Source organism: Microplitis mediator, chromosome 5 (assembly GCF_029852145.1).
Source record: "Microplitis mediator isolate UGA2020A chromosome 5, iyMicMedi2.1, whole genome shotgun sequence".
Lineage (NCBI taxonomy): Eukaryota > Metazoa > Arthropoda > Insecta > Hymenoptera > Braconidae > Microplitis > Microplitis mediator.
Genome location: NC_079973.1, coordinates 18,218,432 through 18,240,953, shown reverse-complemented (window position 1 = coordinate 18,240,953; position 22,522 = coordinate 18,218,432). Strand labels below are relative to the sequence as shown.

Below are 22,522 nucleotides of genomic sequence, written 5' to 3'. Positions count from 1 at the left end.
AAATGGTCCAAATTTTTTTTGAAAATCTAAGTTCAGAAGATATCTTTCGAATGCCGCAAGAACCATCTAAATCGGTTCATTCATCAAAAAGATATGAGCGGTTTACATCCACACACACACACACACACACACACACACACACACACACACACACACACACACACACACACACACACACACACACACACACACACACACACACACACACACACACACACACACACACACACACACACACACACACACACACACACACACACACACACACACACACACACACACACACACACACACACACACACATACATACATACATACACATACATACATACAGACATCGCTCTAAAAATTTCAGAATAGCATCTTAGCACCTTCAAATGTCGACATATGATGAAAATCGGATTTTTGAAAATCGGGGTGAAACCAATAACTTCCCGAATTTTTTGAAAATCGATGATTTTCTCAGCGGGAAGTTAAAAAGTTTTAATCAACACGTGTGTTTCATACGCCAAAAGAATAAAACATCCTTCTTAAGTACCGAAACTATCTGTAGCTCACGCTGGCATCGACTTAGTTTCCCCTACCATGACTTCGCACGGAAACCGTAATAGCACAGTTTGCTTTAGCAAAAGTTTACTTTACAAAAGTTTCTTTGAATTATTCGTCAAATGTCCGTCAACTTTTCTGTTTTTGACGACAATTTAGATACGACTTGCCATACAATTTGTTTTAAATTTACTACCCGAATTAGAATGCAAATTCACTTCAAAAGTTGACGAGAAAAAATTTGTCGTCAATTTTCAGGTAAATTTTGATATCAATTTATTGTTAATTTGAGTTGAAAAATTTTTAAGTATTTTTTTACCATCAAATTGTAGATATTTTTATGTACAAATTTGCTTACCTTCTGAAATGGTAAGAAAGAACATTACCGACTTTTCTCTTATCGTCAAAAGTTACCTCTAAATTAAAGAAAAATCTATCGCAAATTTTTCTTTCCAACTTTTGCTGTGAAATTGTCGGAAATTCAAGCAGCAAATTTTAGGTACTTTCAACATCAAATTACTCTCACTTTCAAGCTAAAGTGGCTATTAGGGTAATTGCTTAGCAAGTTCTGCAGTGAAACATTTACGGCTAACTTAACGGCAAGTTTCTGGCAAACCTTGGCTGGATACTACTTGCGTGCAAGTTGATGCAAGATGCAAATCTACTGCCGTCATCTAAATGTAATTGAATACAAAAACTTGCCGTCAATTTGAAGTGAAACTTTCAATCAACTTAATGTCATTGTCTGACAGTAATACTTGTAGTCAAATTGAATTCAAGTTACAGACAGTTTACTGTCAACTTAAAGGTAACTGTTTGCTCTCCAACACTTTCCTTTAAGTTGGCTTCAGAATACGGGAGTAGCTTGAAGTTAACTTGTGGTCAAGGTGGCTATCAGGGGAAATTTAAAAATCATTATATTAATTTTGCGTACTAGAGTTCTTTAGTGGGACTTTGCGCTGTGCGAATTCCCACTTGATACCTGTTTAAATTACGTTAATTTAAGTAATAATAATAATAGTTAATTTAATTAAAGATATGTCACATCCAAGGTGTATCTAGTATCGATCAAATTCTATCGGAAATACAAACATTTTAAAAACCATTATTTTAAATTTGCGTACTTGGAGTTCATTAGTGGAACTTTGCGGTGTGCAAATTCCCATTTGATACCTTTTTGTATTTCTTTAATTCGAGTACTAATAATTATATTTAATTTAATTAAAGTTATGCCAATTTCATGGAGTATCTTGCATCAATCAAACTCCTATTTAGGAAATAAAAGCAATTTCAAAATCATTATTTTAATTTTGCGTACTAGAGTTCTTTAGTGAGACTTGGCGCTGTGCAAATTTCCACTTGATTTATCGAATGATAAAATTGGAAATGCTTTTATCAACATCTATAGTTTCCCTGATAGCCACACCTTACTCAGTAAGGTCCACAGTGAAACATTTTCGGCTAACTTAACGAGAAAGTTTCTGGCAAGCTTGGCTGGCTAATACTTTCCTTTAAGTTACTTTTAGAATACGACAGTAGCTTGTAGTTAACTTATGGTTACACGGAAAAAAATTAATCGTGAATGCAACATGATGCAGTCTTGGTAAATAAACATGATGAAATCATGTTGCATTCACATGATTTGTCATGTTTCGGTTACATGATAGTCATGTTGCGGTAACATGAGAAAATCATGTTGCATTCACATGATTTGTCATGTTTCGGCTACATGATAATCATGTTGCGGTAACATGAGAAAATCATGTTGCATTCACATGATAATCATGTTTCGGCTACATGATAATCATGTTGCGGTAACATGAGAAAATCATGTTGCATTCACATGATAATCATGTTTCGGCTACATGATAATCATGTTGCGGTAACATGAGAAAATCATGTGAATGCAACATGATTTGTCATGTTTCGGCTACATGACAATATGTGGCAGCAACATGATTATCATGTAGCCGAAACATGACAGATCATGTGAATGCAACATGATTTTCTCATGTTACCGCAACATGATTATCATGTAGCCGAAACATGATTATCATGTGAATGCAACATGATTTTCTCATGTTACCGCAACATGATTATCATGTAGCCGAAACATGATTATCATGTGAATGCAACATGATTTCATCATGTTTATTTACCAAGACTGCATCATGTTGCATTCACGATTAATTTTTTTCCGTGTAGGGTGGCTGTCAGGGTTAGTATCGTATGACAATGCTGTCTAGCAGGTGTGACTTTGCACAAGTGGGAATTTGCGAAACTTCCGCTATTTCAATGTTGAATTACTGTCAATTTCAAGCTAAAGTAGCTATTAGGGGATGTTCGATACAAACAAATATTTAGCCGGTAAAATTTAACTTAAGCGCCACTCAGCGGTAAAGAATAAAATTATTTGTCACACATTGAATAACTTTACACATATTCCCTTCTCACATTTATTTATTTTTTCTTTAACCTCCTTCTTTCTCTAGCCCACCCTAATTCCAAACCAATCCAAACACACGAAACAAATAATAATGGCTGACCTGTGTCGTTATTGCGTACATTGAAAGATGATAATATTTACATTATAACTAAGTGACATTATTTAGGATTAATAATTTTCATTTAAATGATAGTGAGTGAATTAAATGATTAATTACTAAAATTTTAAGTTGATCAGCTAATAATAATTATTTTTATTATTGTTATAGATAAAATAAAAAAAGTTTTTAAAAAACTAAACTTGGCATACGCAAATGTGCATCACAACAAATAACATTAAAAATAATAATAATTTATTGTTATTGTGTCAATGTATTTCGCAATGGGAAGAAATTGTAATCATGGAATTTTCAATACTATTATTATTATATTAAATTAATTTTATTGTTTTTAAAAAGTCAAGTGTTGTATTGACGGTAATGTTGTCAACATCTGAGTCATTTAATTACTGGAATTTATCATCATCGTAGTAAGATATTAATAATTATCATAATGGTTCACATACCGAGTACTTATAATTATGATTTTTGGGCTAAAACTCCAACTGAAGTTGTTGAGTTGACATGCCTTATGCCCAATGGTGTTGTCATACCATTAGAAGCTAATCGCAATACTACTTTTGGTGAAATAAAAGAGGTAATATTTTTTTTTTATTATTTAAGGTCATTCTCAGACAGTGTCCCCACTTTTTAAAAATATTTAATGACGAACTGTCATAACAGTATGAAAATTTTATTAATTAATTTAAAAAAACTTTAAGCTTAAATTGAAAAAAGGACATCGCAGTTACAATTTCGCCAAAATATAGACTTTTAAAAAGTTTAATTACAGTTGTTATCAATTAGGAGTTAAACGAAACTGTTAAATAAATTTTAGTTTAAAAAATTTGACATTCCAAACTATAATGTTGACATGAAGATTTTACTGAAATTTATTTTCCAAATTTCTTTCAATTCTTAATTGATATTTATTTATTTATTTATTCAAACGCCAATCGGCTTTATACATTAAGTTTACATATAAATAAATGTAAGTTTTAGGCGAAAAACATAAACATTTTATTAAAAATTAATTAAAATTAATTTCATTTCATTTGCTATATAAGTTTAACTTAGTAGCAGTATGGAAATAATATTTCTGAGTAATTGTTACAAAAAGAAAAGATTACACTGTTCATCAGACTAGTTGTGGTTGGTTAGAAGTATCCGTTTAACCGATGACACAAACGATGTGGTCGAAGTGTCAAATAATTCGAAGTTTGAGCAGTTATTGTTGACTAAATTAGCGATCCTATTTCTCGGGCTATTATTTATATAACTTTTGGTAGTTTTAGTTGTCTCTATTTATCGGTTTGATCTTAAGTTTAACCTAGGACAAATGATATCAACTGTAAATAATTTTTTTACAAATCTGTCTCGGTGAAATTGTAACTGCGTTGTTCTTTTTTCGATTAATGCGTTAACTTTTTTTAATTAATCATCAAGATTTTAATAGGGTCATTGCAATTGAAAGTCAACAATATTTTAAAAAATTGGCAGGCACTGTCTGAGAATGCCCTTAAATAAAATTGTTTAAGTGTAAGGTACCTAATTGCCAGTCTTTTAGTTTATATTTTTAATAGTAAACTAATTTTATGACAGGGTAGCAATCGACCTAAAAAAACTCGAAAATCTCCCAGAGAAAATAATAAAAATTTTTATTATTTTTCAAAATGTTGATTTTAATATTTTTTAAATTTTGGTATTTAAAAATACGAATGTATTCCAGTCATTAAAATTTTCCTTTAGAATAAATGATAATTATTTTTATCTAAGATTTTAGTTAATAGTAATTTTAAATATTGTAATAATTACAAGTCTAAAAAAATAATCAGGAAATTTTATAAACACAATTTTTACCGGTTACCTGAAAGACAATTATTTACTTTATTAATTATTATTCAAATAAATGCAAATTGTTGACTGGCATTTCATTAAAAATTTGCTAATCTATACTTTTTATCATATAATATTTTATCAATAATTACAAAAACAAAAATTATACTTAATTATTATAGAATGAAAAAAAAGATTTTTGTGGCATGTAAAAAATAATTTCTTAGAGACTGGATATATATTATATTTTATTCAATATTTTTTCTACGCAGTGAATTTTATTTACTTATTTTTTTAAGCTAAACTCACGTCACCGACGAAAAACGTCCGGATATTAGATCGTTTACTTTATTGATGAATTATCATATTAAAATATATATAAAAAAATATTTATCTATTTTAAAGTAATTTTTTTGATAAAATATATAGACGTTGGGAATCGGGTACTTAACTCTGTTAACGATTAAAATATTTATTTGAATTAATTTTAAAAAAATATAAAACTATTAATAATTATTTAAATTTCTATTAGGATTTATGGGAAGAAGCAAGTAAATATCCATTACATGGTACATTAAAAGATGCACAATCATATGTATTTTCATGTATAAATACAAATGCTGAAGCTGAAGAAATAAGGGAAGAAAGTAGATTGTGTGATATAAAACCATTCTGTTCCCTGTTAAAAGTTATCGAGAGAGAATGTGTTAAAAGTGATAGAAATTTAGATTCCCAAATAGGTTTATTAATTGGTAAAGGATTACACGAATTTGCTGCATTAAAAAATTCTGAAGTCAATGACTTCAGATGGAAAATGAGACTACTTGGAGACGAGTACGCACAAGCCAGGCGTAAAAAATTATGGAATGAAAAAGTACGGTATCAATTTCGACCTAGACTGGCACCAACTCCAGATATACCTAAAAATATTGAATCTCGACTTAAAGATGGCAATATAGTTGTCGTTACCAAATTTGAAAATACTGAGGTAAGTTTATTAACAATTAAACATTATTATTATTTTTTGTGAGTGAATTCATTGTTATAATAGAAAGGAACCGAGAAAAAATTGTCTTATGAATATATATGGGCAGATCCATTACTCTTCGACGAAAGTGTGCGCGCGTGGATTACCGATTTGGACGCCTATTTTTTTCTCGAAAGTAACTCAGAAAAGAAGGTGATCCCAAAAATTTGAGCTCAATACCCCTAAATCCGGCCACTGGAGAATTTTTTGAAATTTCAAAAAAGTCAATTTTTCGGTTATTTTTAAAAATTTGTATCTCAGATCTTATAAAACTTATAGAGACTTTTCCGGCGGCATTTTTCTTTGTGTACACTCTACTTTCAAGAAAAAATAGATATTTGCTCTAAACTAATATCCGGCTTAGTTGGAATCTTTCAACTGAACCACTGATTTAGCAAAATTTCCCCTTTTTTTTAAAATCCTCTCATATCTACAGTTTTCAGAGTTGAAGGATAAATGACAGCTGATATTTTTTGTGTAAGTGTCTTCTGTTGATATCTACCGTAATTTTCCTTAATTGCTCTGATTTCGTTTATATGCGGCCATCAAAAGCCTATCAATTTTTCAAAAATCGTTATTTTCAGATAGCTATTACTTTTTTCTCGGAGCTTTGATTTGCTTCAAATTTTCAGGAAAGTTGGTTTGTTATACCCCTAAAAAGCTCTAAAAATTTCAACTTTGGTATCGAGCTTGGATCTGAGTTATAAATTTTCAAACATCACGAAAATTGTTTTGTTTAAAATAATTTTTGCGAATTAGTTTTCATAAATCTAATGAATTATTTATTTGTTTTTAAGTTCGTTATCAATACCTGATTGAAATTTTTCATGCTACTCCGGTTGATTCTTATTTAAGTAGTGTATTAATGAAATATTTCGTGTTTAAGACCGCTGCGATCGACCCTATTACTTAATACACGACAATCAATCGGTCTAAAGTAGAATATACTTGCATCAACTTTGCTGATGAGCCCATCAAGTATATTCAAGGCGAACCCGTTTTAATAATAACATTTTTAAGATTTTGATTCTATTCGATTAATGTATAGTCAACATGTAATCACTCGTGCGATGAATACAATCTAAAAAGTCAATTAAGCAGACCAGGGATGTCGTGATTCCTTTAACAACAAATATAAACGAAACTGGTCGTTTAGTAAATTCACCATCAAATATATATATTTATGTATTATATTCGTAAAGGTTCGTGTGATTTCCAATATAAGAAAAATAAGACACCAAAGATTTAATGAATAAAAGGTCATCTATGCCAAAAAAATAAAAACAAAAATATGACCGTGCGCAATGCAAAGTACAAATAATAAAAATTATTATTATTATTGATTATCAATTATTCATTTTTAATATACATATAAAAAATTTTTTTTAAATTTAACTGTAGAAAGATCGATTATTTCTTTTCTTTAATTATTTTTCATTCTTGGATTTACTTGGCGCATATATTATCGGATATTTCGGAGTAATGTTAATATGTTTAGTTAACTTTTTCGGCATTGGATCAACAGTATCTTCAGAAAATCTTATACTCTTATTTTCTTTTCCGTTATTTTTACCAAGTGACGTTGACGTTGATTGAGATAATATCGATGAGCTACTAGAAACAGTGTTCCATACTTCTTTTGTTGATTTCAATATTCCTCTTTTTTCAACGTGATTTTTTTCAGATAAAATACAAATTGAATTTTCAATTTCATTTACTTTATTAGTATTTTTAGTAGCTGATTCCGTGAAATCAATTAAATCACTATCTAGTGGTTTTGGTTTATCAATAACGATTGAAAATCCTTCAACTTTTTTTTCTGCGTTCATTTCTTTATGCAACTTTGGAATTTCTATCAAACGTTGAGTGTTATCTAGAGTACTATCAGCAATTTTAACAGTTATTGATGAATTCGTTTCTTCGTTGTATAAACAACTGTCTGGTTTACCAGTTTGTTTTATTAATTTTAATAATTCATTATTGATTGCTGACGAATCTGTTTCAAGTCGACATTTAATTGCTTCTAGTTGTGCCTGCAAAATTAAAAATTAAATTATTTATTTACAAAACATCAGATAATTTAAAAAAAAATAATCTACCTCTTTTGTCGTGGCCTTACGACGCCAATACCGCAACTGTTGATTTGTTTGACATTTTATTCCCTCTTCAACTAGAGTTTGAATAGATTTATTTTCAAGTTTCGCTGAAAGTTCTTCTATTTCTTTTTTTTTAGCGCTCAACATATTTTCGAAATATCTAATAATAAAATAATTAATTTATTATTGAAAAGATTCTAATTAAATTGAATGAAAACTTACATAAACTCGTCACCAACTGGATTTTTTTGTTTTTCTAATAGCCAGATTTTTTTTTGCTGATCTTTCAATTTAACTTCTAGTTCTGAAATTCTATCTTTATATTTTTCAATTAAATTTGCATTCTGCTGAATTGTATCATCCTTATCGTTTTCAATTGTCGTAAGAAGAGCTGCTTTTTCAGCTTTCAATGCTTTTATTTCAGCTTCTTTGACATTTAATGCTTTTTTAGCATCAAAAAAACTTTGTTTCAATTTAGTTATTGTATCCAATGATTTTTTACGACGATCTTCTACTTCAGCAAAAAGTGAATTACCTGAAAAATTATATATTTTATACATTTATATCAAAAACTGAAAGATTGATTTGAAGAAAATAAAAAATTAAATATATTTTTAAAAACCTTTAGATTGTTGATCAGATGGTGTTGCTCTTAATGACATTAATTCACTTCTACATTCGGCTAATTCATCACGTGTTTCTTCTAATACACTTGATTTTTCTTTCAATTGTTCTTTTGTAGCCTGTTTAAATAATAAATATATTAAAAATTAATTAACTAACACAATTATAATTAAATAAAACTTTAAATTGTCTCAAATAGAAAAATATTAATAATGATTTGCCTTTAAAATTTTTAGATAAAAAATATTTCTAATTGAAATTACATTGTAAGCTCAAATCATTATTATAAAATCACAAAATTTTTTCTCATATATTAAATATGTAAAAATTAAAAATAATTGAATTACGTTATAAGCTTCTCTCATTTCAAACATATCTTGCTCTAATTCTTTGAGCGCATGCTCTAATTTAAATGATTTGTTTTCTTTATCAGCCAATAATTGTACTAATTCTTTAACTTTATCATCAGAATCTTGATCATCAACTTTACTGAATGTAGAATTTATCGTTGAATTAGCAGCTAACAATAATTTATCATTAGCTTCATTTAACTTGCCCTGTACATCATTTATTTTATCTGATTGAAACAACAATTCATTCTCCAGTTCATTGATACGATCCATTAGCTCTTTGATTTTAATTCCATGCCTGCAAATATCCATAAATTATTACTTTTATAAATAAAGTTATTGCACTGAGAGAAAAAAAAAATTGAATTCAAGTAAACATGTTTACTTGACTCATAATACTAAAAACAATAAAAAATTTAATACATCAAAGTATAATATTTATTATTTTTATAACAATTGCTTCGATTTACTCATAAATTTCTACAGACAATCCATTTTTAATGAGTGTGAGTGAATGTAGCAGACATGAGATAATTTATAAATTTTAAATAAATAAACTAAAATAATGAAATTGAAAAAAATGTGCGTGCTGATTTTTCATTGATCTAAATATGCATTTTTTTTTAATTTTTAATCTAAGTACATTTTATTTATTTGTTAAAAAGTTAAAAAATTGCCACTCGTCAGTTACATTCATGCTCATTTTTTTATGATACTGAAATTAGCCGACGCCTAATAATTTTCGGAATATTTTTCAAAACGATAAATTATAAAAAAAAATTTTATCTGTATTTTTTTCCATTTTCTACGTGTGCATTTTTTTATTTTTTTGTAATTGATTTGTCGAAAAAAAATCCGAAAATTGTTGATTGTCTGTCAATTTCAGGATCATATTTTTCTTGGCACTATTTAAGTAGATTAATAATTAAATTAAAAATTTTCACTTGACAATATACACTTTTTTCTCTCAATGTAAGTAAAATGTCTACATACTTTGTTTCGACTTGACGAATTTTTTGATCAACTGATTCATTATTTTTTTTCAATGATTCTTCAAGTGAATCAATATTCTCAAGTAATTCGTTTTGCACAGTAACACTTGCTGATAGTTTACCTTGCAGTAAATGAATTTCTTGTTTGTAATTATCATTTTCTGTTGTCAGTTGAGTTATTTGTCTTCTGAGTATAGATATTTCATCAGAATCAATAACATCACTATCATTAAATTTTATTAAATTATTATCGTCCTCATTAAATTCATTCATTGCTACAGACATAATTTTTTTTAGGTTACAATTAATTATGCGCTTATATATTTAATAAAATATATTATTTATTATAATCACTTGTTGAAATTAATAACCACATAGATAATATTATTTTTTTTATTCAAGTACCATTTAAAAAAAAAATTATTATCACTAAATAGTTGCTAAGAATCAAAATTTTTAATCTAAATAAATGTAACGGTCATTCAAACTTTGTTTGGGATTTTAAATTTATTTATCAGTTGATAAAGCAGATTTCTAGCGTTTATATTATTATTTTTTTTTATTACTGATTGTTTATTAAAAAATGTTTCAATAATAAAACAAAAATACATGATAATTGTAAAGCAATTGATTATATTCAAAGTACCAATTATTGACACTTTTTATTATTTTATTATGTTCTTAATGGGGGTAAATTATTAATAAATAGAGTAAATAATTAATAAAATGAAATTTACAAAATTTTGAAATTAATAAGTGCATTTTTTATCAATATTATTTTTTAAATTATTTACTCCATTCATTTATAATTTTAAATTTGTCTGATGTCTGTTACATTAACACTCGTGAATTATTCGTATCGAATCTAATCCAACTATTTGATTCAAACTTGAATTGAATAATTCGAAATTTCGAATAATTTGAATTATTCGTAAGTTTTTAAATTATTTGAAAATTTTCAAATTACCCTAGTAGCACAGAGATAACTTTAAGATGTCTTTTAAAAGGATAAGACAAATTTTTTTTGCCTCAAAGTCACCTTTTTTGGTATAAATACGACATGCAAATGTTGGTTCCGGAGACAGAGAAGCGTTGTGTTGTTTTTTCTGTCTTATTTCAATTAAAAAGTCATTTAGATGGCTTATTTTACCACGATTTTTAATTTACTTTTTGTCGTCACTTGTGTTAAGTCTTTTAAGTAGATATTTTTTCGGTGACATACATTTCTGATCGTTTTGTCAACATATTGGTGCCTTATCAATATGTCGTCAAAAAGTAGCTTAAAAACTGATATCTTATAGATACCACAAAGGCAAGTGTGCTACTTAGGTATTCATAACTTTCGAATAATTCGAAACTTTTCTACAAAAAAATTATTTTTGGTTACTTTAAATATTAAGCTTTCCATAAAATAAAAATTGAATATTCAAAGGCTGATCAGAATTTTCTCGATTCGAATCGAGTAACTTGAAAGGTTACAAATAATTCAAAAACTGTCGGGTAGTTCTGAAATTGACGAATAATTTGAAAAGTTACGAATAATTCGAAAAGATTTGAATTATTTGAATAATTTTCAAATTTGAATTATTCGATTCGAAATTCGAACTCGATTCGCATATCCCTAAATTCTTAATTTTTTTTTTAACATTTTTGAAAATTGTAAATATTTAAAATTAAAAATATTTTATAGTATAATATCTTGTTATTTAGATTTATTTATTTAGTTTATTGAGACCCAAATAGTCAAAGGTCAATATTAAGGTCATCAAATATATAAACTATTAATAGACAGATGTGATAATAGTTTAAATACACATAATAATAAAAACAAGAACGATGATTGTACATAAAATAAATGATATATTTGAATTAACAAATTATTTATCTCAGTTCCGCTCACCACATATCGATTTTTAATTTTTCAATATTTTTTAAAACGAAACTTAATCATAATATTAATGAATTAATAAAATCCATAGATGTAATAATAAATATTATATAATTAAATTAATAAATTTATTGTTTTAGACAACTTATACCTTCCAAATATCTCATGAAACAACACCATATCAATTAATAGTTTTAATATTAAATAAACGTGCTAATACACTTATGTCAAGAGGTGAATTACCAAATGATTTTACATTAAAAATATGTGGTCAAGAAGAATATTTAATTGGTGAACATCCGTTGATACAGTATACATACATACAAGATTGTATATCTAAAGATGTAGCACCAACATTAATAACAATAAGTAGTCGTAATGTTATGATTGATAATGATAATTCATTAGAAAATCAAGAACTTGATCCGCTGAAACGATCGCGACCAACTTTTTCAACTTTAACGTTACGTAAAAAAGGAAAACATATATCTGCATTAAAACTTGATAATTATTTTGAGTTTACAGTCAATGGAATTTCACGATTAAATTGTGACGCTGCTCACCGTACAGTCGAGGTTTATATTTTACCATAATATATTAATTTATAAAGGATAAAATTGTAATTTTTATAATTGATAATTTAATATTTTTAAAGGTTGGATTACAAGCTGGTTTATTTCACGGTGGTAAATCACTCTGCGAGAGTCGTAAAACCAAAGAATTGACCGTTTCACCAGATGGTAGTTGTACCTGGGATGAAACACTTAAATTTGATATACGTGTTAAAGATATACCAAGAAATGCACGTCTTTGTTTTGTATTATACGAATTAAGTAAATCAGCAAAAGGCCTGAAAAATCGTAGACTTATTAAAGATTCTAAACAAGAATATTTTATAAATGCAATGTGGTGGGCTAATACAGCAATTTATGATTTTAAATCACAATTGAAAACTGGTGCAATGACACTTTATACCTGGACATATGCTGAAGACATGCAGAATGAAGATTTACTTCATCCACTTGGTACTGTTGTGTCTAATCCTCATATAGATCGGGCTGCTGCTCTTATGCTCACGTTTCCTAAGTAATTATAATTTTTAATCATTTTTTTTTACTTTAAAAAATTATTAAACATTTATTATTTTATTTTATAGTTACGGTAAAGATAAATCCGTTCTTTATCCAACACCTGAAAAACTTGTGGAATACGCGACAAAATTACGCGAGTCAACAGAAGATAGTAAAGAAAATTTAAATAATGAATTAGAGGCAAATGAACAACAATTAGAGCAATTAAAATTATTAGCTGAACGTTATCCACTGCATGAGCTTCATGAACAAGAAAAAAAGACAATGTGGGCTTTAAGAAGACAGTGTCTTAATAAAATGCCAAATTTATTACCTAAATTATTACAGTGCGTTGAGTGGAATGATCATAGAGAAGTTGCTGAAGCTACTGCTCTAATACAGCAGTGGCCAAAATTACCCGTCGAAAAAGCTCTTGAACTTTTAGATTTTGCATACGCGGATGAAAATGTAAGAAGTTTTGCTGTTCGTTGTTTAAAAGACTTGAGAGATGAAGATTTAAATCTTTATTTGCTACAATTAGTTCAGGCATTGAAACATGAAAATTATTTGTCATGTGATCTCACTGAATTTTTATTGAGACGCGCGTTAGATAATCAGAGGATAGGACACTATTTATTTTGGCATCTCAGGTAAAATTTTATTTAATTACTTGAAAAGTTTTGCAGTTACCTGTGTTAAAAAAATTAATTCCAAAAATGTTCCGAATAAATTCCTTACAGTGAACTTCCACAATTGAGACAGTTCTGAACTTTGAGTTGAAAATTTTAGGAACTTTAAAATAATTAGAAGTGTGAAAAATTTTCAACTAGTGTGAACTATTCTTGTGGGCTTCTATTATTATTTTTTTTCTAATTTTTTAAGCAAAAATGATTTTAATTGACGATTTTTGGACTATTTTTGAAAGAGTACAAAAAGTGAAAAAAACTAACCTTCCCAAAAAATTCTAATAAAAGTCAAAAAATGTTCATGAATATTTTCAAATCACTTTTATGTTTTTTTACCTCACCTGAATAATTTTGGTAAGAGTCGTAAATGTTCATAATTTCTAATTAATTTCTTTTTTTTTTTTTTTTTAATGTTCTTCAAACCCAAAAAATTGTCAAATCAAATTATTTTTGTTCAAAAAATAAATACGCAAGAAAACTTTCACCAGTTGAATTCTTCACTTTCTAATTTTTTCAAAGTTCCAAAAATGTTCAACTTAAAGTTAAAAATTGTCTTAATTTTAGAAGTTTTCAACATTTCATGTTCAACATTTTTGGAACTAATTTTTTTTACTCGGGTAGAATTAATACAATTATTATTTTAGACCTGAAATGCAAGTGGCGTCGGTATCTGTAAGATTTGGATTAATACTCGAAGCTTATTGTCGAGGTGCTCAACAACACATGAAACATTTAAAGAAACAAGTTGAATTATTAAATAAATTGAAAATTTTATCTGAATTAATAAAACAACGTAAAGATCGCAAAGCTGCGTTACAAATGCTACACGATTTTTTGCAAGAACCGCATTGCCAAGAGGCGTTATCTAATGTATTAAATCCATTAGATCCGAGTTATCGGCTACGGCGAATTAGAATTGAAAAATGCCGTATAATGGACAGTAAAATGAAACCACTGTGGCTCGTATTTGAAAATTCCGATACATTTGGCGATGACATATATGTTATTATGAAACATGGTGATGATTTAAGGCAAGACATGTTGACATTACAAATGTTTAGAATAATGGATAAATTGTGGAAGGAAGAAGGTTTAGATTTTCGTATGAATTTATATAATTGTATATCTACGGATCATAAAACAGGAATGATTGAAGTTGTTTTAAATGCTGAGACTATTGCTAATATACAGAAGGAAAAAAATATATTTTCAGCTACTGCTGCTTTCAAGTTAGTATTTAATTTAATTATTTAATAATAATATTTTTATCACTAAGAAGAAGAAGAAATGTGAGAGCAATTGACTAATAACAAATATACATTATTTGTATTTAATAAATTTGGTAGTGATATTTGGGCAGTCATGTGGGAATCGCGAATCGCTAGTTAATTTTAATTTAAAAAATTGATTTATTAATTACGATTGGTAGTTTAGATCTTAAAATTAAATAATCGTTAAGATCATTCTCAGACAGTACGCCCCACTTTTTGAAAATATGCTATGACTTTCAACTGTCATAAGTGTATTAAAATTTTATTTATTTATTTATTTATTAATATCGTACGCCAATCGGCTATATACAACTGGTTACAAAATATAGTTACAAATATAAGAAAAACTATGATTTGAAAGTAGAAACATATTTAATTATAATTAAACTTTGACGTTTTTGACTGAGGAAAGAAAAAACTCGATTAATTATCTAGAAGATTTTTAATATTTGAGTGAAAAACCGGAAGAGATCCACCAAAAAAATCGATGTCCGAATTGAACTCACTGACTTGGTTAGCTATTCTACTGTACGGTCTATTAATTACGTAGTTTTTATTAGATCTTAGCGTATTAATTATTCGATTGCTCCTGAGACACGGCTTATTACAAATTATACCAAAGCCTCCTAGTATATCCGGCGAATCAATCAATCCATTGATGATTTTATAGAAGAAGGTCAAGTCAGTTATTTGTCTTCGAGTGGATAGATTCTTGATTTTAAACTTCAGACCCGAATCTTCAGTGCTATAGGCAGAGATTTGAGAAATTTGCTTTGTACCGCATCCACTCTGTTGCTAAGCATGTTAGAAAAAGGGGACCATATTATTTTATTAATTAATTAAACAATAAAACCTTAATTGAAAAAAGGACAATTTGGCCGAGATATAGAATTTATAAAAAATTACTTAGTTGTTATCAATAAGGAGTTGAACGAAATTTGGCAAATAAACTTTAGCCTATATTATTTGAAAATTATAATTATAAAATTAACATGAAGATTTTACTGAAATTTGTTTCCCAAATTTCGTTTAATTCCCAATTGATGTCAACCGTAAGCAATTTTTTAAAAATCTTTATCTCAGCGAAATTGTCCTTTTTTCAATTAATGCTTTTATTTCTTTTAGTTAATTAAATTTTAATACACTTATCACAGTTGAGTCATTGAAAATTTTTAAAAAGTGGAGGGGCACTGTCTGAGAATGGCCTTAATTTAATAATCTAGTATTGCTAATCTAATTCGTAATGTTATTATTGCAACTATTTACCATAATCAATACTTTAGATACTCTGATGATTATAATTTATTGTTTCAGTATAACTTAGGGCCAGTTTTTTAATCAGAGATTTTTTAAATCTCGAATTAAATTATTACTGCATGTATATTTATGTATTCAAAATATATAATAATACTTTAATCCTGGATTTAAAAAATTTTGGATTAAAAAATTGGCCCTCACATTTAAACTACGAGTTTTAGTGCTTGTTCAGTCAGCCGAAATAAGTCAATTTCAGACCAATGCGATTTCGCAGGTGGGTCGAATGAAATTTGTTAAATCTAATTAGTCAAGATGATACTTGAATTTGTATATGCGCTATTGGTCTCAAATTGTCTTATTTTGATTGACTACAGACTCTAAAACTCAAAGTTTTAATGCAGGTAACTATGAAAATTTTGTCTGTGGCACGAGATAAAACACGATTTCAAACTTAGTGAGGTGTGAGCTCTCGCCTTCGGCCCCAGTTAACTTTACTCTTGTCTGAAATCGTATCGTTTCATCTCTTGCTGCACGATATACTTTTTATTTATTTAAATAATTAAATAAATAAATAATTATTTTAGATGCGGTTCATTGATTGCTTGGCTGAAAGACCATAATTCGACAAAAGCAGAGCTTGATAAAGCTATTGAAGAATTTACTCTTAGTTGTACAGGTTACAGTATAGCAACTTATATTCTTGGAATAGCCGATCGTCATCCAGATAATATAATGGTGAAAAAAAATGGACAATTGTTTCACGTTGATTTTGGTCATATTCTTGGTCACTTTAAAGAAAAATTTGGTGTAAAACGTGAACGTGTACCATTTGTACTCACAAACGATTTTGTTCATGTTATCAATAAAGGACAAGCGAAAAAAAGTCAAGCTCCTGAATTTCAAAGGTTTCAAGAATACTGTGAAACAGCTTTTTCAGTTTTGAGGTGTCATGGCGGATTAATTGTTTCACTTTTTGCAATGATGATATCAACCGGATTACCGGAACTTTCATGCGAAAAAGATCTCAATTATTTACGAGACACTTTGGTAAATAATTTATTACATCATTAGAATAATTTATCATATACTAATGCAAAAAATTAAAAGAACAGAAAAATTTTAGAAATATTTTATTGATTTTTGGAAGGCTGTATCTTCGTCAAAAATAATCGTGGTGATTGACCAAAGTTTTGCGAAACAATTAAAGGAACAAGTTTTCTTCCTTTAATTGTTTTGCAAAACTTGGGTCAATCATCCCGGAAAAACGATTCGATGGATCAATTTGAAAATTTACAAGGTTATTGGAGGCACATTAAGCTAAAAAACAACCTGGCAACATTAGTCTTTCTATCGATATTTACAGAGTAGCAGTTGATTTACTGAAAAACCAAAAAAATTCATTTTTTGTACTTATTTTTAATGGATGTGAATGATAGAAATTTTTTTTTTTTATAAAAAATGATGAATGGGTCTTGTAGGGAATTTAGTAAAGTTTTTAAAGCCGCCCTTCACTTTACTGTGCGTTTATTGGTAGCTGAGATATCGATGATCAAAGCCAAAGGGATCCTTTTTCAATTAAAGGCTGACATCTCAGCGAAAAACTGTCGTACCAATCTTAAAAGAAAGCAAATTAGAGCTGAATAAATTTGCTAACTAATCTATGCATTGGTTTAGCTGAAAAAAAAATTTCCTCAGACCGTGGACCCTTCGAAAAAAAAAAGAAAAATTTTGAAAAATATCAAAAAATTGATAAAAAGTATTGACCGTTGTGATTATTTTACGTTGTGATAAAATACGCGACGACAAAATACCCGCTGCCAAAATAACTGCAAACCAAAACACGCCCGATAGAACACCCGCAAACTAAAACACCCGTGACAAAATACCCACGACAAAATACCCGCAAATTGAAATATTTTACATTATTAACAAATGTATCTATCATTTTGAATGGATAAATTACTTGATAATATACTTAAATTGAATTACCCACGGTTCTGTTGGGAAGTGACACGCGTTAATATCATCAGACAAAATATCCCCGCGACAAAATATCTTCATGACGAAATATTTTTAAACAAAATATCTACATGACAAAACATTTCTAAAGAAAATGACTTAATGGTAAAATAATCGAAAAAAAAATCTGCGATAAAAAGTCACAATACTATTGCAAGCGTGTGCATTTACATATTTTTGTATTTACACACACAAAACGCGTGAAAAAAGGGCGTGTACTATTGCATGCGTGTGCAATAATATTTTTCAGTAATTGCACACGCACAAAACCCGTGGAAAAATGGCACAATACCATTACAAGTCTGTGTATTATTTTTCTAAATTTGATCACATTTCGTTAATTACACATTATTATTTAATTATCTTTTTGATTTTTTAAGATATTCCACATCTATTTGTATCTTATTTATAGATATTTTGGCTTGCGATTATTTTATCACGACTATTTTGGCAGCGGGTATTGTGTCGTGGGTATTTTGTAGCGGGTATTATGTCGTCGGGTCAAATGTTACGCAGCCATTAAAACAATATGTCAATAGTAGGAGCCCTGTCCATAATGGGGGCTTTTACTTTATACAAATACATGAGTGATCGAGTAATAGGTCCCTGATCGGGTACTGGATCTCTTACCTTACAGCCTTCTAAAAATCACTAAAATTTTTCGAAAATTTTTCTGTTCCTTTAATTTTTTTACATTATTCTATAATTAATAATAATTATAATCTCAACAATTATAGGTACTTGAGATGACGGAAGAAGAAGCACAAAATCATTTTAGGAGTAAGTTTAATGAAGCTCTTGTTAATTCATGGAAAACTTCATTAAATTGGGCGTCACATAATGTCGCCAAGAATAATAAAACAATATAAAATTAGACTAATTGATAATTAAATGACTAAATTAATTAAAATCTAATCACAAAAATAAAACAAAAAAAAAAAAAAAAAGAACAAGTAAGACTGCAAGTGCTCAGAAATAATAAATTTGTTTACAATTATTTTGACTGAAAGTGGTTAATAGTCAGTGATTTATTTTATGAGATTTCATAGTTCTTTAATAAATAATAGTAAGACAAAAATAATAAAAAAATAAACATTGCCAAATGTGATAGAGACTTTTTTATCTTAAGAGTGTAATGTTCACTTCAAATGATGATGTAAATGTTAATCCATATGCTCGTGGCAATTATTAAAAGAGATAGCAATAATTCATAATACAATAAAATAAATAAATTTTTCAACTAATACTAATTTTAATAATAATATTTGTATGATAATAATAGTAATAATTATAAACAATATAATCACTGACTCCACTCATTAGTCTTGTATAAAATGACTGTTAATATTTCGTAATTAATAATTGGCCGTGTAACTGTATCATGATTAAATGAAATTTTAATTTTTCATATACAATGCAAACATTTAAATAATAATAATAATAATAATAATAATAATAATAATAATAATAATAATAATAATAATAATAATAATAATAATAATAATAATAATAATAATAACAATAATAATAATAATAATAATAATAATAATAATAATAATAATAATAATAATAATAATAATAATAATAATAATAATAATAATAATAATAATAATAACAATAATACTAATAATAATAATAATAGTAATAATCATAATAATTGAATAAATAATTAGGAAATCAATAGATAATAAAAACAATCTCATATGTATGATGTAATTTGACGGTGGTATTTTGTTCAGAAATTTAATTGTTGAGAAAATAAAATAATAAAATTGCTTTGTATATTCGCGGTAAGTTAAATTTTCCAATTTAAAAATAAATGGAAAATACAATTAATTATAAAACCAGAGGAGAAAAAAAAAATAAAATAGTTAAATTAATATTTAAACAGTACAATCACTGACGCAGGCACCATTTCCAATGCCAATCATATAGACAAGTGCCAATATAAATAGTATAAATAAATTGATAAATTATAAAGTGTCTTAATGACTAATAGTAAAGCAGACTATTAATTTTATACGCTTTAAGGGGTTCTATTCTATTGATATGTTTAAAATTATTAAATTTATTTATTGTTAGTAGACGGATAAATTTTTTTATTATTTTTTAATTAAGGAAATACTATCAATTACAAAATTATTATTTTACGTTAAAATAAAAAAGTTATTCATGAAATTATGAAAAAAAGTTAAATTTTTTTTTTTTTTTTTTTTTTTTTTTTTTCAAATTAATACTTTTGAAAAATATTATAATGTATAGATAAAAGATATTGTCGTTGTAATTAATTTATATGATCACACTATGAATTCGACAAAGTTTAAAATTTTAATAAAAAATTATTTTATTTCTTTTTAGAACACTCAATTCCGGGAATAATTTAGATCTAACGAGATATAATTTGATCAACATACATTTAATTTTGAGGACTTCAACATCTATATTAATTCTCAAAGACTTTTTGACATTCATTTAAATCTCTTTCGATCTTTTCTTTTTTTTTTTTTCTATAAAGTTTCCAAGTTCTCTTTTAAAATTCAAATTTTTTTGAATTTTACAATCTGGTAGTGCTCTACTGTCGCAAAATGTCAAAGTAGGGTTGTCATCAACTCAATTTTAGCTTTACCCCACGTAAATCTAACTTATTTTCTTCTTGAGTATAATTCCATCATAAACGCATATCATTATAATATTTTTCTATCTGAGTATTTAAAAAAAAAAAAAACTTATAATTTCTAAACTAATTACTGTACATTAATAACTTTTAAAAATACGCACAAATTTACAATATTCCACGTACACATTTTAAATTAATAATTATTTAAACATATTCATTATGAAGAACAATTTCTATAAACCTAAAAATACGCTTTTTGTCAGCCGACAATTTGAAAAATTTAAAAGATAATTTCCTTAATTATTTTGAATATATATTAAACTTGGATAAAATTTATTCTCTATAAAAAAAAAAAATTTGATTTTAAAATATTAAAATATTAAAATTAATTTGAATAACATTTTAATTTAATTTACTTCTCTAGTACTATTATAGCTTTAAAATAATATAAATATTATATGAGCTCACTGGAAATACGTAAGTGTCTGATATGACACCATAATAATAATAATAATAATAATAATAATAATAATAATAATAATAATAATAATAATAATAATAATAATAATAATAATAATAATAATAATAATAATAATAATAATAATAATAATAATAATAATAATAATAATAATAATAATAATAATAATAATAATATTAATAATAATAATAATAATAATAATAATAATAATAATAATAATAATAATAATAATAATAATATTATTATTATTTTTGAATAAATTAAGAAAAGAGAAAAAATTATAGGTAAAGACTTTATCATTTTAAGTTTGGTCGCAATGCAAGCAGCCGCAATGCAATTATAATTAATTGATTATTAAAAATTAATTAGTGCTATTAATATAATTACTATTGTTATAATGTATTTATAATTATCATAAATATTACTCATACTTAGTTATTAAGTGCTGTCACATCGAGCAGTGGGCTATAATTGAATTAAGAAATTCTTTTTTTTTTATTTTATCAAATTTTAATAATGTACATAAAGTGTTCAGTACACCGTTAATTATTAAAGATAAATGCTAATAAAATTTTAAATAATTTACGTTTAAATTACTGGAAAAATAAATTTTATTGACTAATTATTAAACTTTTATTTCAATAAATGTTTATATCTTTAACAATAAATTGAAAACTTTCTTTACGATTATCAGTGTAGAAAAAAAAGTAAGAAAAATATTCTGCACAACAAACTTGGAAATTTAGAACAATTTAGAATCCTTTTTGTAACATTCAGAGAAATGAATTTTATTTTTTTCGCACTCGTAGAGTTAATGAGAATTTCAAAATAAATTCAAAAGTTTTGGTGACAACTGAGAATCTTGTGCTATTAGCTCTGAAAATTTTGGAACTCGTTGCTTTGATATTTTTTTAATCTTATCTGAAATTTTCTGAAGCATTTTTTCAATGTACATATTTGTTTTAACATTTCTTCTTTCCTCATACTATTAAAAAAAAATCATAAATTTCAGGACCGGTAATAAACTTAAAAATACTTTTACAAAAAATACTAAATTGATTTTAGCTTTTAGTCTTAATTTTTTTAAAAGTTCTAAATTATTTCAAATTTTGAATTTCTTTGTGCGGATTTTTTTTTTTTTTACATGCTTTCTAAACATGAATTAGTGAAAAAAAAAAAATAAATTGAGATATTGTATTAATTATTGATAATTATGGCAGAC

At 26.8% G+C, this 22,522-nt stretch overlaps 2 protein-coding genes across 2 annotated transcripts; one reads left to right on the top strand and one right to left on the bottom strand.

The window, feature by feature from the left end:
- Nucleotides 1-3,030: 3,030 nt before the first annotated feature.
- Nucleotides 3,031-21,498, top strand: LOC130667605 (phosphatidylinositol 4,5-bisphosphate 3-kinase catalytic subunit delta isoform). The gene is made up of 9 exons (XM_057469282.1): nucleotides 3,031-3,184; nucleotides 3,261-3,687; nucleotides 5,458-5,913; nucleotides 12,043-12,477; nucleotides 12,558-12,988; nucleotides 13,059-13,622; nucleotides 14,303-14,887; nucleotides 16,771-17,233; nucleotides 18,943-21,498. Exons 2-9 carry the CDS (start codon nucleotides 3,544-3,546, stop codon nucleotides 19,072-19,074), a joined length of 3,210 nt encoding a protein of 1,069 aa, XP_057325265.1. The 5' UTR covers nucleotides 3,031-3,184; nucleotides 3,261-3,543; the 3' UTR covers nucleotides 19,075-21,498.
- Nucleotides 7,265-10,483, bottom strand: LOC130667606 (putative leucine-rich repeat-containing protein DDB_G0290503). Its single transcript, XM_057469283.1, has 6 exons — nucleotides 10,016-10,483; nucleotides 9,020-9,320; nucleotides 8,671-8,791; nucleotides 8,271-8,583; nucleotides 8,052-8,208; nucleotides 7,265-7,985 (listed from the first exon to the last, which is right to left on the bottom strand). Exons 1-6 carry the CDS (start codon nucleotides 10,297-10,299, stop codon nucleotides 7,380-7,382), a joined length of 1,782 nt encoding a protein of 593 aa, XP_057325266.1. The 5' UTR covers nucleotides 10,300-10,483; the 3' UTR covers nucleotides 7,265-7,379.
- Nucleotides 21,499-22,522: the final 1,024 nt, after the last annotated feature.

Coding starts and splice junctions, on each gene's coding strand:
- LOC130667605 (XM_057469282.1), top strand. CDS start 3,544: ATGGTTCACATACCGAGTACTTATAATTATGATTTTTGGGCTAAAACT. Junction 14,888..16,770: donor TCAGCTACTGCTGCTTTCAA/GTTAGTATTTAA, acceptor TAATTATTTTAG/ATGCGGTTCATTGATTGCTT. Junction 17,234..18,942: donor ATTATTTACGAGACACTTTG/GTAAATAATTTA, acceptor CAACAATTATAG/GTACTTGAGATGACGGAAGA.
- LOC130667606 (XM_057469283.1), bottom strand. CDS start 10,299: ATGTCTGTAGCAATGAATGAATTTAATGAGGACGATAATAATTTAATA. Junction 9,321..10,015: donor ATTCGTCAAGTCGAAACAAA/GTATGTAGACAT, acceptor GGATATTTGCAG/GCATGGAATTAAAATCAAAG. Junction 8,792..9,019: donor AAATGAGAGAAGCTTATAAC/GTAATTCAATTA, acceptor TTATTTAAACAG/GCTACAAAAGAACAATTGAA.